The sequence below is a fragment of the Rhinoderma darwinii genome, chromosome 12 (assembly GCF_050947455.1).
Source record: "Rhinoderma darwinii isolate aRhiDar2 chromosome 12, aRhiDar2.hap1, whole genome shotgun sequence".
NCBI classification, from domain to species: Eukaryota; Metazoa; Chordata; class Amphibia; order Anura; family Rhinodermatidae; genus Rhinoderma; species Rhinoderma darwinii.
In genome coordinates, this window is record NC_134698.1 from 50,761,000 (window position 1) to 50,777,116 (window position 16,117).

The following is a 16,117-nucleotide window of genomic DNA, read 5'->3' on the forward strand; positions in this document are numbered from 1 at the left end:
TGTGGCATCCGTTTTTCACATCCGTGCAAGCACTTCTTTCTTTTCTTTTTTTTCTCTGCATTTCTAAGCAACTGATGCGTGAAACACGGACAGCACAAAGATGTCATCTGTGTGCAGTCCATGTTTTTCACGCAACCATACACTTCAAGGGGCGACCACGTACGCAAAAACACAGCAATATAGGACATGCAGTGAGTTTCACGCAACAGACACTTGCTGCATGCAAACTCACACATGTCTGAATACCCCCATAGAAATGCATGGGTCTATGTGCTGTCCGTTATTTCAACGGACAGCACACGGACGAAGAACACGCTCTGAATGAGCCCTTACATTCTGCTCTGGGGTATAAAATTGCAAAAATTTATTATTGAGGCAATTTATTAGTGGTCTTGTTTTGAATCAGTTTGCATCAGAACTTGGGTGGGGGGCCTGTGAGTTATCACTGAAGTGAAGGAACCTCATTAAGGTTTCGTAACGAGATTTGTACATTACTGCAGAATACACTGGGGTGGCTTAGGCGGGTCTTGTTGTCCAGTAACATCTTATGGAGGGCTTATTTACAATACCCATTTCTAGGGTGAGCCCCAATTTTTTTTTTTAATTCAGGCAAATTGGTGGGCATCCAATCTCTGCCATGGGTGGATGAAGGTTACTGCCTTATATATTGTGTGGCACATACATTAGTTTTGTGTACAATTATGATTAGAAGGTGGTCATTAATAAATAAAATAAAGTAGTCCATTTGGGCAACATTTGAATAGTCCGCTGCTATGCCAGGAGTGGGAGTGAATGCGTGGATTTTAGGATCAAAAGCTGGAGCAGGTGCCCATACGAGAACCTGAACTGGAGGGACCGTGCTGTCCTGTGATACAGCGCTACTAGGCACTGCGCTTTCATGCTCTGCAGTGTCAACTTCGTCAAATATAGCGTCCCCTGAAGACGAAACCGAGGTGACACTAATATTGTCACTGCCTAAAAACGGTTCCAGCTCTGATACAGTCTCTGATTCTGACCACAGCATGGCGTATGCCTCCTCTGCGCTATATAACCTCCATAATGTCACTAAGGGCTTGTTTAGACAAACGTGTAATACATCCGTGCAACGCGCGTGATTTTCACGCGTGTCGTACGGACCTATGTTAGTCTATGGGGCCGTGCAGACAGTCCGTGATTTTTGCGCAACGTGAGTCTGTTGCGTAAAACTCACGACATGTCCTATATTTCTGCGTTGTTCGCGCATCACGCACCTATTGAAGTCAATGGGTGCGTGAAAATCACGCATGCCACACGGAAGCACTTCCGTGGGACGAGCGTGATTTGCGCAAAAGCTGTCAAACTATGAATGTAAACAGAAAAGCACCACGTGCTTTTCTGTTTACAAACATCCAAACGGAGTGTCATAATGATGGCGGCTGCACGAAAATCACGCAGCTGCGCATCATACTGGGCTTACACACGGAGCTGTTAAGTGACTTTTGCGCACGCAGAACGCCGCATTTTTTGCGTGCGCAAAACGCACACGCTCGTGTAAATCTGGCCTAACACTAACCCCCAAAAAATTTTGAATTTTTATTAACCAAATTATATATATATATATATATATATATATATATATATATATATATATATATATTTATATTTACACACACAAACTAAGTGATATGTATTTTATATACTTTATCAAATGAGTTGCAAAATGACTAGAAAATATAGTCAAGACATTGACGAGGTTAGAAATAATGATTTTTATTTGAAATAATAATTTTCTCCTTCAAACTTTGCTTTCGTCAAAGAATGCTCCATTTGCAGCAATTACAGCATTGCAGACCTTTGGCATTCTAGCTGTGAATTTGCTGAGGTAATCGGGAGAAATTTCACCCCATGCTTCCGGAAGCCCCTCCCACAAGTTGGATTGGCTTGATGGGCACTTCTTGCGTACCATACGGTCAAGATGCTCCCACAACAGCTCTATGGGGTTGAGATCTGGTGACTGCGCTGGCCACTCCATTACAGATAGAATACCAGCTGCCTGCTTCTTCCCTAAATATTTCTTGCATACTTTGGAGGTGTGCTTTGGGTCATTGTCCTGTTGTAGGATGAAATTGGCTCCAATCAAGCGCTGTCCACAGGGTATGGCATGGCGTTGCAAAATGGAGTGATAGCCTTCCTTATTCAAAATCCCTTTTACCTTGTACAAATCTCCCACTTTACCAGCACCAAAGCAACCCCAGACCATCACATTACCTCAACCATGCTTGACAGATGGCGTCAGGCACTCTTCCAGCATCTTTTCAGTTGTTCTGCGTCTCACAAATGTTCTCCTGTGTGATCCAAACACCTCAAACTTCGATTCGTCTGTCCATAACACTTTTTTCCAATCTTCCTCTGTCCAATGTCTGTGTGCTTTTGCCCATATTAATCTTTTCCTTTTATTAGCCAGTCTCAGATATGGCTTTTTCTTTGCCACTCTGCCCTGAAGGCCAGCATCCCGGAGTCGCCTCTTCACTGTAGACATTGACACTGGCGTTTTGCGGGTACTATTTAATGAAGCTGCCAGTTGAGGACCTGTGAGGCGTCTATTTCTCAAACTAGAGACTCTAATGTACTTGTCTTGTTGCTCAGTTGTGCAGCGGGGCCTCCCACTTCTCTTTTTACTCTGGTTAGAGCCTGTTTGTGCTGTCCTCTGAAGGGAGTAGTACACACCGTTGTAGGAAATCTTCAGTTTCTTGGCAATTTCTCGCATGGAACAGCCTTAATTTCTAAGAACAAGAATAGACTGTCGAGTTTCACATGAAAGCTCTCTTTTTCTAGCCATTTTGAGAGTTTAATCGAACCCACAAATGTAATGCTCCAGATTCTCATCTAGCTCAAAGGAAGGTCAGTTTTATAGCTCCTCTAAACAGCAAAACTGTTTACAGCTGTGCTAACATAATTGCACAAGGGTTTTCAAGTGTTTTCTAATCATCCATTAGCCTTCTAAAACAGTTAGCAAACACAATGTACCATTAGAACACTGGAGTGATGGTTGCTGGAAATGGGCCTCTATACACCTATGTAGATATTGCATTAAAAACCAGACGTTTGCAGCTAGAATAGTCATTTAGCACATTAACAATGTATAGAGTATATTTTTGATTAATTTTATGTTATCTTCATTGAAAAAAAACTGTGCTTTTCTTTAAAAAATAAGGAAATTTCTAAGTGACCCTAAACTTTTGAACGGTAGTGTATATATACAATTTTATATGATCGAACAGACTATATATCTGCGCTAACACTAACAAAAAAATACTATTGATATATATTATATATATGTTGAGATATATCATTATATATTCCCTACCTATTCGAAGTATTCTAGTAAAAGGATAGAAGGGTAGATCGATATATATACATAAAGATAGATGGATAGATTGTATAGATAGAAATCTATCAATGCAAAAAGTGTATTGGTGGTGTAACACTGTATTTTTTTGTAACACTGTATTATTCTGGCAGAAATTCCCTCTTCTTATCTTCTACTCACACTAAAACAATGTCTGAGGAGAAGAAAAGAGGCAGGAGATTCGCTGCCAGAAGTTTTAAAAATAAACACCGATGTGATCGCTGTAATTTTTGCACTATCCACTGCGCATTAATTTTTGGTAAAAAAAACAACCAGTGGGATCCAAATCCTCACTACACCGCTTAATAAATGCCTTGGGAGATGTCAGTTCCGAAATGGGGTCACTTTTTGTGGATTTGTTTAACTATTTGACCATAGAGCCCTGCAATTGTTGGCCAAGACTGTGAAAATCACCAAAATAGGCCTCAAATACGCATGGTGCTCTTTCACTCCTGAGCCCTGTAATATGCCCTGTTATATGCCCTGTTATATGTCTTTTCATAGTGGCACGAGCTGGGCACAACATATTGGTCACTGAAATTACATATCTATGGAAAAATTGCAATTTTAACTTTGCACCATACATTGCACATTAATTTCTAGTAAAAACCACCTGTGGGGTCAAAATGCTCTCTACACCCCTTGACAAATGTCTTTAGGGGTGTAGTTTAAAAAATGGTGTCACTTCTTGGGGGTTTGATTTTTACTATTTGACATCAGAGCCTTGCAATTGTGGGCCAAAGTTGGGAACCTCACCAAATTAGGCATCAAATGTGCATGGTGCTCTTTCACTCCTGAGCTCTGTTTTGTGTCCAGGCAAGTGATAAATGCCCTAAGGCAGGGGCCTCAAACTCGGCCAGGTAAATGGGCCGCACATAGAAAAAATTTGACGGGCCGCATTACTTTCATTTCAATTTGATACAATAAAAAATTATTATTAGTTATTTGAACTACTATAATAATACTACATTACTATAATAATACCACTAGGTTTAAATTTACCGAAAATTTGAGAGTCTACTTCACGTGGTTATTTTAACAATCCAGTTTAAGTGTCGCTAAATGCAGTCTGGCTGCTCAGTTGGCAGCGTTTGGCAGACACAAGAATATCAAGATTGTGCAGCCAACTTTTAGATAGTGCCACAGTGCCCTCTGTAGGTAGTGCCACAGTGCCCTCTGTAGATAATGCCACAGTGCCCTCTGTAGATAATGCCACAGTGCCCTCTGTAGATAGTGCGACACACACACTCCCTAGTAGATAGTGCCACATCCCCCCTTGTAGATAGTGCCACATCCCCCCATTGCAGATAGTACACCACACACACACACACACACGCACTTGTAGATAGTGCCACACACACACACACACACACACACACCCACACACACCCTAGTAGATAGTGCCACACACACCCCCTAGTAGATGGTGCCACACCCACCCCCTATAGATAGTGCCACACCCCCCCTATAGATAGAGCCACACACATCCCACCCGGTCGACAGCGCTACACCCCCTCCCTGTAGATAGCTCCATTGGGGCTCCCTTTAATTTCAAGAAATTCTGCAAAATACCTGCGGGGTTTGAATGCTCACTATGCCCCTGATGAATTCCTTTATGGCTGTGGTTTCACAAATGGAGTCACTTTTGGGGGTTTCCACTGTTTTAGTCCTCAAGGGCTTTGCAAATGCGACATGGCACCCAAAAACCATTCCAGAAAAATTTTAACTCCAAAAGTCTAATCTTGCTCCGTGCCTTCTGAGCCCTGCCGTGTGTCTAAATAGCAGTTTGTGACCACATATGGGAGACATTTATTTACAAATGTTGGGGTGCTATTTCTCCTTTATTCATTGTGAAAATAAAAAAATCTGAGGTAAAACTACATTTTATGTGAAAAAATTTAGATTTAAATTTTCACAGCCTAATTGCAATAAATTCAGTTAAAAACCTGTGTGGTCAAAATTCGCACTATACCCTCAGATCAATTCTTTGGGGTTTCGTTTCAAAAAATGTTTTTTTTTGGGGGGGGGGGTGTTAGCACCACAAGACCAATTCGAACCTGACACGGTTATATATGTTCTAATAAAAAGGAGGCCCCAAAATCCACTAGGTTCTATTTTGCTTCTAAGGCCTGTGTTTCAGTTAAATATCATCCTATGGCCACATCTGAGATATTTCTAAAAACTGCATAAGCTGGGCAATATATATTATGTTTTGTTTCTCTGGTAAAACCTTCTGCATTACAGAAAAAAACATGGATTACAATTGAATTTCTGCAAAATAAATTACATTTATAAATTTCACCTCCACTTTGCTTTTAAATTCTCTGTAACGCATAAAGGGTTAAGACAATTTATAAATTCTGTTTTTGTTTTTTTTTTGTAAATTCTTTATTTTAGGGTTTTCCAACAAACAAAAAGGAAGGAAGGGTACAAAAATAAAAAAGGGAGGGGGCAACAGATCATCTTCACAATGCGAAACATCTATTAATATAATAATGCATCTCAAACAATACAATCCGGCAAAATAATGTTATATTGAGAAATCAATATGGTGTTGACCTTAAAACATGTGGCATTAAATCCCTTGAACCAATATACAGAAAATCTTGTGAGTAGATGACTTGCCTCAGGAAGACAATTTGATGGTTATCTAAATGTGGGATCAGGCTGTAGTATTAGCTAATTAGGATAAATCTACAGATTTATAAAATTGTATCCAATTGTCCCATATATGTTGGAATTTGTCTAGGTCTTGGTTCAAAAGCCATTTAGTTTTTTCGTACGATTGTATTATATTTATTTCTCTTAACCACTCAGTTATTGTAGGGGAATCAACCTCTTTCCAGTGTCTAGCTATTAAGGTCTTTGCTGCACTTATAAGATGTGGTAAAGCAGAGTTACGATTTATATATTAATACGACATGTCTAGGTTAAGTAGTGTTAGTTCTGGAGTAAGAGTAATGTCTTTGGCTAGAAATTTTCTTAAGATGCCTTGGACCTTTTGCCAAAATGGGAGTATTAAGGGACATTCGTACCATATATGCAAAAGCGCCCCCTTTGCTGTTCCACATCTCCAACAAGTGGGAGAATAAGACGGATCGATCTTATTGAGAACCTATGGAGTTTTATACCACCTCGCTATGATCTTATAATTAAGTTCCTGGATTCTTGTTGAGATTGAGAAAGAGTGAGAGTGGTTTAAGATTATTTTGGTTTGTTCTGCTGAGAATTTAGTGTTTAGGTCTTTCTCCCATCTTGAGATATAGGAAGGTGGATCTGAGGTTAATAATAATGACTTGTATAATTTCGATATCATACTCTTGACCGGTTTTGGTTGGTGACCAAATTTTGATAATAAATTATATGATGTTGAGTCAGTAATCTCTGGTGAGAACAGTCTGACTGCTTCCAGGATCGTTTTGTCGTCTTGTTCACTTAAGTTTGAATCCTTAAACTCGGGCAGATCCGTTAGTTGGTGTACAATTTTGTTGTTTTTAATTAAATGTTTTACCGCTAAGGTAGCTAATGTTGGATTATCAGAAATGGTCTGTTTCAAGGATCTGAATTTGTTAGGTATGAGAAATGAGAAAGGCGTCAGTTCACAGATATTTGGGACCATCAGGTTTTTCTTGTTAAGTTTGTGCCAAGTCCGTAGAGTGAAATTTGTCAGAGAGTTTCCGATTGTGTTGTATTGAATTCTATTGTGGGGGGTGATCCACATATATCTTTCAAATTTTTGGTTAAGCATATGCAGTTCTATGTCCGTCCATAATTTGCGTTTTGGATAAAAGTATAGTTCTAGGACTCTGTTGATATGGGTTGCGTCTCTATACTTCTCAAAATCAGGTAGTCCAATCCCTCCCATTTTCCTAGGTTTAGTCAAGGTGTCATATTTGACTCTAAATCCCTTTGAATGCCAAATAAACTTTGTTGTTATTTGTTTAAGGTTTTTAAAAAAGGAGTGGGGAATGTTAATGAGGGGAATGTTAGGAGGGTCTGTAGAAAGTAGAGGACTTTGGGTAGAATTATCATCTTCACAAGATTAGTTCTTCCGAACCATGAGGTTTGTATTGAGTTCCAATTTATAAGATCTTTTTTTTATTTTTTCCAACAGAGGTTTGTAGTTCAGATCAAATAGTTTTGTCAAGTCTGGATCTATCTTAATACCTAGATAATTTATGCTAGTGCAGGTGTTTTTGAAAGGGGACATCTTAGATAATGAGGTCCAATTTCTTGTACACACGTTTATATTAAGGAGTTCCGATTTTGAATTATTTATTTTAAAATTGGATATTTTCCCAAACAGTTCAAATTCCTTGAGCAGAATCTTAAGCGATGTGTTCGGATTTGTCATAATAATGAGCATATCGTCTGCGAAGGTCACAGTTTTATGTTCAGTTTTATTGCATAAAATTCCTTTAATTTTTGCATTTTCTCTTATTCTTTGGGCTAAGACTTCCATCGTTAAAATGAATAACAAGGGGGATAATGGACAGCCTTGCCTTGTTCCATTTCTAATTTGAAATGGCTGTGAGAGGACTCCGTTAATTTTAATTCTAGCGGATGGGTTGATGTACAAGGCCATAATTTTGTCTAATAAATTTTCTGGTAAACCAAACTTTACAAGAGTAGATTTTAAAAATTGCCAGTTGACCCTATCGAACGCTTTTTCTGAGTCTGTTGATAGGAGAGCTAACGGTATATTTTGTTTTTTAGCATATTGTATAATATTAATTATTCTCAAGGTGTTGTCTTTTGCTTCCCTGTTGGGAGTGAAACCCACTTGCTCAGGATTTATAAGGGAGGGTAGTAGGGGTTGTAGTCTGTTTGCAATTATTTTAGCATAGATTTTAACGTCATTATTAATTAATGAAATCGGTCTGTAATTGCTACAGAGTGTGGCATCTTTGCCTTCTTTAGGGATCAAGGTGAGGTGAGCAGTAAGAGATTCTTTACGGAATGGATTGGAGGAATCTATGCTCTAAATTCTGTTTTAAGTGCAGTTTTTAAAATGGGGTGATTTATGGGGGTTTCTAATATTTAGGCCCCTAAAAGCCACTTCAGAACTGAACTGGTCCCTAAAAAAAATAGATATGGAAATGTTCTTGAAAATGTGAGAAATTGCTGCTAAAATTATTAGCCTTGTAACATCCTAGAAAAATAAAAGTGCATTCAAAAGGGATGCAAACATAAAGTAGACATATTGGAAATGTTAAGTAGTAAATATCTTGTGTGGTATAACTGTCGGTCTTACAAGCAGATACATGTAAATGTAGAAACATTTTAATTTATTCAAATTTTGCCTAAATTTTTATGTTTTTTTTCCAATAAACAGTGAATTTATCGACCAAATTTTACGACTAACATAAAGTACAATATGTCACGAGAAAATAACAGAATCGTTTGGATAAGTAAAACTATTCCAAAGTTATTACCACATAAAGTGACACGTCAATTTTGAAAAAAAGGTTCTGTGTCCACAAGGCCAAATTTTACTGTCTCCAAGGTGTTAAACATCAAAAGCACACTGAAACAATGTGTTATGCTTAGCTTAGTGGGTATTCCAAAACACGGTAGCATACAAATGTCTAATTGGTGGCGAGCCCACTGCTGGGACCCACACTGCTAGGGAGCTTGGGGTTCCCATGTCTCCAAAATTAGAGGAGATGTAAAGCTTTTATTGTGCAGTCCCCATAGAAGTCTATGGAAAGTAATGAAATGGATACCATATAATATACATTGGTGGTATGCAGAGGCTGAGAAAGTAAGGACAGAGTAGGGGGAAAAGGATAGGTGAGTTTGCGCGGTCTACCGTTCCGTGGCTGAGTTGTGGTTACCCCTTGAAACATCAACTTCCCAAAAATAGCACTTACAGGTGATGGGGGCAGATCAGAAATTTCATGAACTGACTCGTGGCAAAGGTGCAAAGGTGGCATCCTATGACAGTGACTTGTGTAAAAGCACAGAGTTCTTGAGTACGACCCACGGATGTAGCCATCTTTAACTTGATTCTGATAACTTGCTGCAGCGTGATATCACACAACAAAAGCCACTGAAAAGTAATTGAAAAAGTCAAGATAAGGGATCTAGCCACTGTTTATTTACTGCGTTAAAAGTCAAGGTAAAGACGGCTACATCTGTATACTACTACCAATATTAGCTTTTTTGTAGGAGACTCAAAGACTGAATAGAAATGAGTACAGAGTTAATATGTAAAACCATATTGAATTAAAATGATTCTTCAGAGAAGGTGTAATGTTTACTACTATGCATGAAACGAAATAGTACCTTCTGTCAAAACCCTGACTGCAGGGTAAAGGAGGCTGTGTGCAGAGCTTTCTGTGAAGACTCTACTGTTGTGCGTAGCTCTGATGATGATGAGATGTGACATGTCTTTATGTACTGGGAAAGTAAAACATTCACTGTGCAATTCAGCATTTTAGCCAAAGTATTTCAATTGTATGTGTTTCAGGTACAAAGACCTTATGTTCCCTGGGCAATATTCCTTCTCAACGGTTTAAGATCAATATCACGGGTGCTTGTAGTACTGACATGTATTCTATTTGTTCTGCTTTATTCATTCATATCAAAGGAAAATGTTATACTAGAAGGAATATAACTCTTCAGGATGTTTTTTTTTCTCTCTCTCAATTTGTAATCTATAACTGATTTGGCAGTAATCCAGAGCAAGGGCTGTCTTTTTTTTAATATTATTATCAGGAGTAACATACAGTAAAATTTCCTTTTATTGAAGTAAACACATTGATGCCTGATGTGACTGACATAGAGATGTTGACTTGTTGGACTGCGCAATTCACCTATGGACATGCATTTCCATCAAGACATTTGGCAGAAAGTATAGAAGGCAAGCTACTGGATAAATGCTTGACGAGAGTCTTCACACTTATTCTCAGGCTCTGCACAAAAATCTCATTATCCATACATACCAGGGTGTAACTATAAGGGTCGCAAATGCACCTGGGTGATAGTGGCCCAGTGGTACCTCTACAACTTAAGAGCACAACATTACCGTAAGGGCAGACTCACACGTAGTGTATAAATGCGCCACAAAATCTGCCAACGGTAATTCCGTAGCAAATTCCACAACAGAATTACTGTTAGGGGGGATTCACACGAGCGTGTATTCGGTCCGTGCGGGCCGCGTGGTGTTCACGCGGCACGCATGGAGCAATACAAGTCTATGGGGCAGTACAGACAGTCCGTGCTTTTTGCGCAGCGTTTGTCTGCTGCGCAAAAAGCGCGACAGGTTCAATAACTCTGCGTATTTCGCGCATCACGCACCCATTGAAGTCAATGGGTGCGTGAAAACCACGCAGGTTGCACGGAAGCACTTCCGTGCGAACCGACTGAAACAGCGCACAAGCTGTCAAAAGGATGAATGTAAACAGAAAAGCACCACGTGCTTTTCTGTTTCCGAACATCCAAACGGAGTGTCATTGCGATGAGCGAAGCCGGACAAGCGTATCGAACTTCACCGGGTTCGGCCGAACTTGTTTTGGCCGAACCCGGCAAAAAAATTATCGGTACGCGACGTCAGGAGATAGTCACTGTCCATGGTGCTGAAAGAGTTAAACTGTTTCAGCACCATGGACAGTGACTACCGATCCCAATAAACATGAACCTGTAAAAAAAAACGAAGTTCTGACTTACCGCTAACTCCCGGCGTCTTCCTCCAGTCTGACCTCCCGGGATGACAATTCAGTCCAAGTGACAGCTCCAGCCAATCACAGGCCAAGCACAGGCTGCAGCGGTCACATGGACTGGCGCGTCATCCAGGGAGGTGGGGCCCGATGTCGAGAGGCGCGTCACCAAGGACGCGTCACCAAGGCAACAGCCGGGAAGTTCTCGGTAAGTACGAACTTTTTCTTTTTTTTCAACAGGTTTTTCTATATTGTGTTCGGCATTCACTGTCGAGGGTGCTGAAAGAGTTAGCTCTTTCAGCTCCTTGGACAGTGACGGGCGTCGACTAGCCTCATCTCTATGATGGCGGCTGCGCGAAAATCACGCAGCCGCGCATCAGACACGGATGACACACGCAGCTGTCAAATGGTTTTTGCGCGCACAAAACGCAGCGTTGTTTGCGCGCGCAAAAACGCAACGTTCGTGTGTATCTGCCCTTACTGTGGTGTATTTCCTGCAGATTTTTAATTTTAGCATGGAATTTCACATATCATTGAAGTCCATGATGAAATTCCCCGTTCAAACCCAGCAACGCATAGAAAATGCTTAACACCTTACTGCCCGCCCACCGTCTTTCGACGGCAGGCGGTGCAGGTGCTTAGTCTACTTTGGCGTCGCTGTAGAAGAGGCTGATGAGCGCTCATGCTCTAACCAGTCGACTACAACAATTGTATTCATTCTGTCAAAATGACGGAACCCTTGCACAACTTACACAAACGGAAACCATTGGCACCGGATTCGTCACCATTTAAATCAATGGTAATGGAAGCAGAAACCTATGGTTTCCGTTTCTGTCAGTCAGGGCTCCGTTCCGACGGAAAGCTCAGACAGGACGTTGGAACGGAGCCTTGATGCAGATGTGAGCGAAGCCTAACATGTAACATATCGATATAGCTATATGCTGAGCAACCCACTAGATAGACTACCTAATCAACAAAATAGAAAGATGCATAAATAATGTGAGTTGGGGTCCTGAGAACAAAAGTGACTTGCTGATAAGTGAAGCCTCAGGAGATCCCCAAAAATTCTGAACATCCTGTTCCAAGATAACTGAACTAACCTGTTACTACTCTGATCTGTCCTTGGATGGAAATTGCCTTGTTCTAAACCTTAACAGCCCATGTGTTTTACGTAAAATACCCCACAGGAAAGAACACTTTACTCTGCTGCTTATAAATAATAAATTCTCTGAACCCAGTCAAACAAGTTTTAAAAGTTTAAGAAAAAGTTTGACAATTATCCAGTACAAATGAGCTTTGTAAAAAAAGATAGAGGTAAGTATTTGAGATCTAGCAGGGTTTATCAATATATTTCCACCTTCCTCCTGCATCTAACTCCTGCCTAACATTGAGAAGACTTGAGAAGAAGAAGAAGTAATACAGACTAAATAAGCAGTCCCGAAATTAGTAGGTTTTTCAGATAGAAATAAGTCAACTGCCAGCTGGAGGGAATTTAATGCAAATCTAGCTAGCTTTTGCTGGTTTGATTTAGTTTTGCTACATTGCTTCAGATACCTTAAGCACAACTAGACTGTTAAATAAAATAAGGGATTTACAAGTGAATGGTAAAAATGGCTGGGAGTGGAAAAAGTAAAAACATCACACGGATTAATCGGGTAGATAAGCTTCGTAGAGACATGCCTCGGCTCAGTAAAGACTGACTGGCAAAGAATTCTTCTTCAAATCCTTGTCTACTTTGATTGACTGCTGGTCTAAGAAAGTTATAGCTAATTAATGTCATCCTCATTTATTCTGTGTGAGTAGAGTATAGAGATAGACAAGGCCTTGAAACGGGAGGGGAATGTTCTAGGTAATTCTGAGATTAATAGGGAAACGTCTGCTGCAAAGGCCATTTGAAAAGTACTGGAGATTAGCATGGGAGGTGTGAATCCGCCTGATAAACAGACTCTTACAGCAATCAGCCTAGGCAAGGATGAGCAGGGAATAGTCCAGTGTCTAAAAAGTGAGAATACACACTGAATGCCAGAAAAGAGCGCAAGAACATACTCCGTCCTATTATAAAATGTATTTTTTTTATCTTGTAACAGACTGTCAGTTCCTTTTAAAATCATCAAAACACAAAGTTATGCTACAATCGACAAACATGTTCATTTTTAATAGACATCAGAATCCGGTAATATCATTAGGGATCACAATGTGACGTCAATGCAGCTTCTACTATTGAATATGAAATATTAAACCACATAACATTGTATTACATTTTATACTTCTATTACCATTTTTATCTAAAGTGGATTTTGTGGTTTTTCGAGTCATTCTTGTAAATAAGATATACATACAATTCCCTTCACATGAATGGGGCTGAACTGCAACACCACACACAGTGCATTCCTCTCTTTAGGAAACAAGCCTATGAGTCTAAGTCAAGTGTTAACTAGGAAAGACTGGGCCCCATAGCAAACTTTTGACTGGGCCCCCCCGTCTCCTTCATGCCACACACAGCCGCCCTTGTAGATAGTAACCCCCCCCCCCCCGTAGATTGCGCCATACAGCACCCCTGTAGATTGTGCCATACAGACTCCGTGTGGATAGTGCCATACAGACCCCCTGTAGATAGTGCCATACAGCCCACTGTAGATAGTGTCATACAGCCCACTTTAGATAGTGCCATACAGCCCGCCCCTGTAGATTCTGCCATACAGACCCACTGTGGACAGTGCCATACAGACCCCCTGTAGATAGTGCCATACAACCACCCTGTAGATTGTGCCATACAGCCCCCTGTAGAGTCTGCCATACAGCCCCCCCATTGTAGACAGTGCTATACAGCCCCCCAATAGATAGTCACACACCCCTTGTAGATAGTGCCACACAGCCCCCTGTAGATACTGTCCCCTCCCCCTTGTAGACAGTGCCATACAGCCCCCCTTGTGGATGGTGCCCCCACCTCCCCCTTGTAGATAGTGCCACCCATCTCCCCCTTGTAGATAGTGTCCCAATCTCCCCCATATGGATAGTGCCATACAGCCCCACCTCCCTCTTGTAGACCATGCCCCCACCTCCCCCTTGAAAGCAGTGCCATACAGCCCCACCTCCCTCTTGTAGATGGTGCCCCCCACCTCTCTTTTGTAGATGGTTCCCCCCACCTCCCTCTTGTAGAAAGTGCCATACAGCCCCTACCTCCCCCTTGTAGGCAGTGCCATACAGCCCCCACCTCCCCCTTGTAGGCAGTGCCATACAGCCCCCACCTCCCCCTTGAAGACAGTGCCCCCACCTCCCCTTGTAGATACTTCCCCTCACCTCCCTCTTGTAAATACTTCCCCCCCACCTCCCTCTTGTAGATAGTGCCATATAGCCCTCACCTCCCACTTGTAGACAGTGCCCTCCACCTCCCTCTTGTAGAAAGTGCCATACAGACCCCCAACCTCCCCCTTGTAGACAGTGCCATACAACACCGCGACTCCCCCTTGGAGACAGTGCCTCCCACCTCCCCCTTGTACATAGTGCCATAAAGCCCCCTACCTCCCCCTTGTAGACAGTGCCCCAAAACAAATTAAATAAAAATGTAATACTCACCCAGGCCCTGTTCCCGTGACGATCGGAGCTGCTCCACAACGCCGATAGAATCCTTGCGTAGGTCGGAGTGGTCCAGTGAACTGTCCTGAGCAGGGATCCTGTCCCTGCGCCTGATTGGCTGCAGGCCGAACGGCCTGTAGCCTAGTAGATAGCAGAGCTGCTCTGCCTCCCTGCTCTGACATAGTGTTCAATAGTCAATAATCTATTGAATGTGGCGTTGCTACCGCAGTAGCAGCCATAGCGGCGCCACCGGGTATGAGGGGGCCCGTGTCGGCATACAAAAAGAAAGTCTGAGAGGGAAGACCCCCTTTAATTGTGTTACAGGAAATCTGAGTCACACGATCGATAAAATAAAATAGATAAAAATTAATCAACTGCTGCAATATTTGCTAAAGCCCAAATAGTACTCCTCCCTGATGTTTTGCTACATGACTTCTTTAGAGTTTGAGATTACATTATTAATTATAATTACATGATTTTGTCCTTCAATAGGAGAAAGAAATTTATCGCTGGCCAGTGAGGGAGTCTGTAAAAACTATGTTGGCAATGGGCTGGAGCGTAGAAAGAACTAAAGAAGGAGAAGCCTTAGCACTACACCGGGAAAACGAAAAGATGCGCAGCATTTCCCAAACTAACCAGGTAAATTAGGCAAAATATTTACAGGGACAATGTCTGGGTACAACTTCACTGTGCTCCCGTCACAAGGATAGAGTGCATCTCCCCCGTGTACGGAATCCAGCCTCTCTGTTATAAAAAAACAAATTGTGGGCACAGCTGTTGGATGAATTATAATAACCTTTTTATTCTGCTGCTTCAAAATATAACACTATATCAACACTTTAGCATGATACTTTCTGTTGGTCACACAGATTATGCAGATTCATTTATGGGAATCACTTTGAAGTTGCACAACTGAGGCATCCATAGCAATGCATGGACTTCCTGCAACTTAGTGCATATGTGACACAGACGTTACAGTTTGGAGAAACACAGAAGTAGTATTATGATTCAATTTTGGCACAATTTACAACAGCTGCACACCAGTTGAATGTGCATGGAGATCAAGGCAGTCTTAAGACTTTTGCATTGCTTTTGCTTATACAGTGTGCACAATTATTAGGCAAGTATTTTGACCATATCATCATTTTTATGCATATATTCCAACTCCAAGCTGTATAAACTTGACAGCTTATTGGATTAAGGCATATCAAGTGATGTGTATTTGTGTAATGGAGATCAAAACCCTATATCAAGGTGTGCAGACTTATTAGGCAGCTTGTTTTGCTCTGGCAAAATGGGCCAAAAAACAGATTTAACAGACTCTGAAAGGTCAAAATTTGTTAAGTATTTCAGAGGGATGCAGCACTCTTCCAATTGCTAAGATATTTGCGCGTGACCACAGAACCATCAAACGTTTTGTTGCAAATAGTCAACAGGGTCGTAAGAAAGGTGTTGAGAAAAAAAAGCACAAATTAACTGCCAAAGATTTGAG

At 41.1% G+C, this 16,117-nt stretch overlaps 1 protein-coding gene across 4 annotated transcripts in view; it reads left to right on the top strand.

Annotated features, from left to right (window-relative positions):
- RYR3 (ryanodine receptor 3) overlaps positions 1 to 16,117 on the top strand; it is a 658,838-nt gene that overhangs the window by 431,236 nt on the left and 211,485 nt on the right. For all 4 annotated transcript variants that reach the window (XM_075844915.1, XM_075844916.1, XM_075844917.1 and 1 more), the window contains one exon: positions 15,118 to 15,264. In XM_075844915.1, the coding sequence (XP_075701030.1) occupies positions 15,118 to 15,264 (147 nt within the window). The remainder of the gene's footprint in view (positions 1 to 15,117; positions 15,265 to 16,117) is intronic.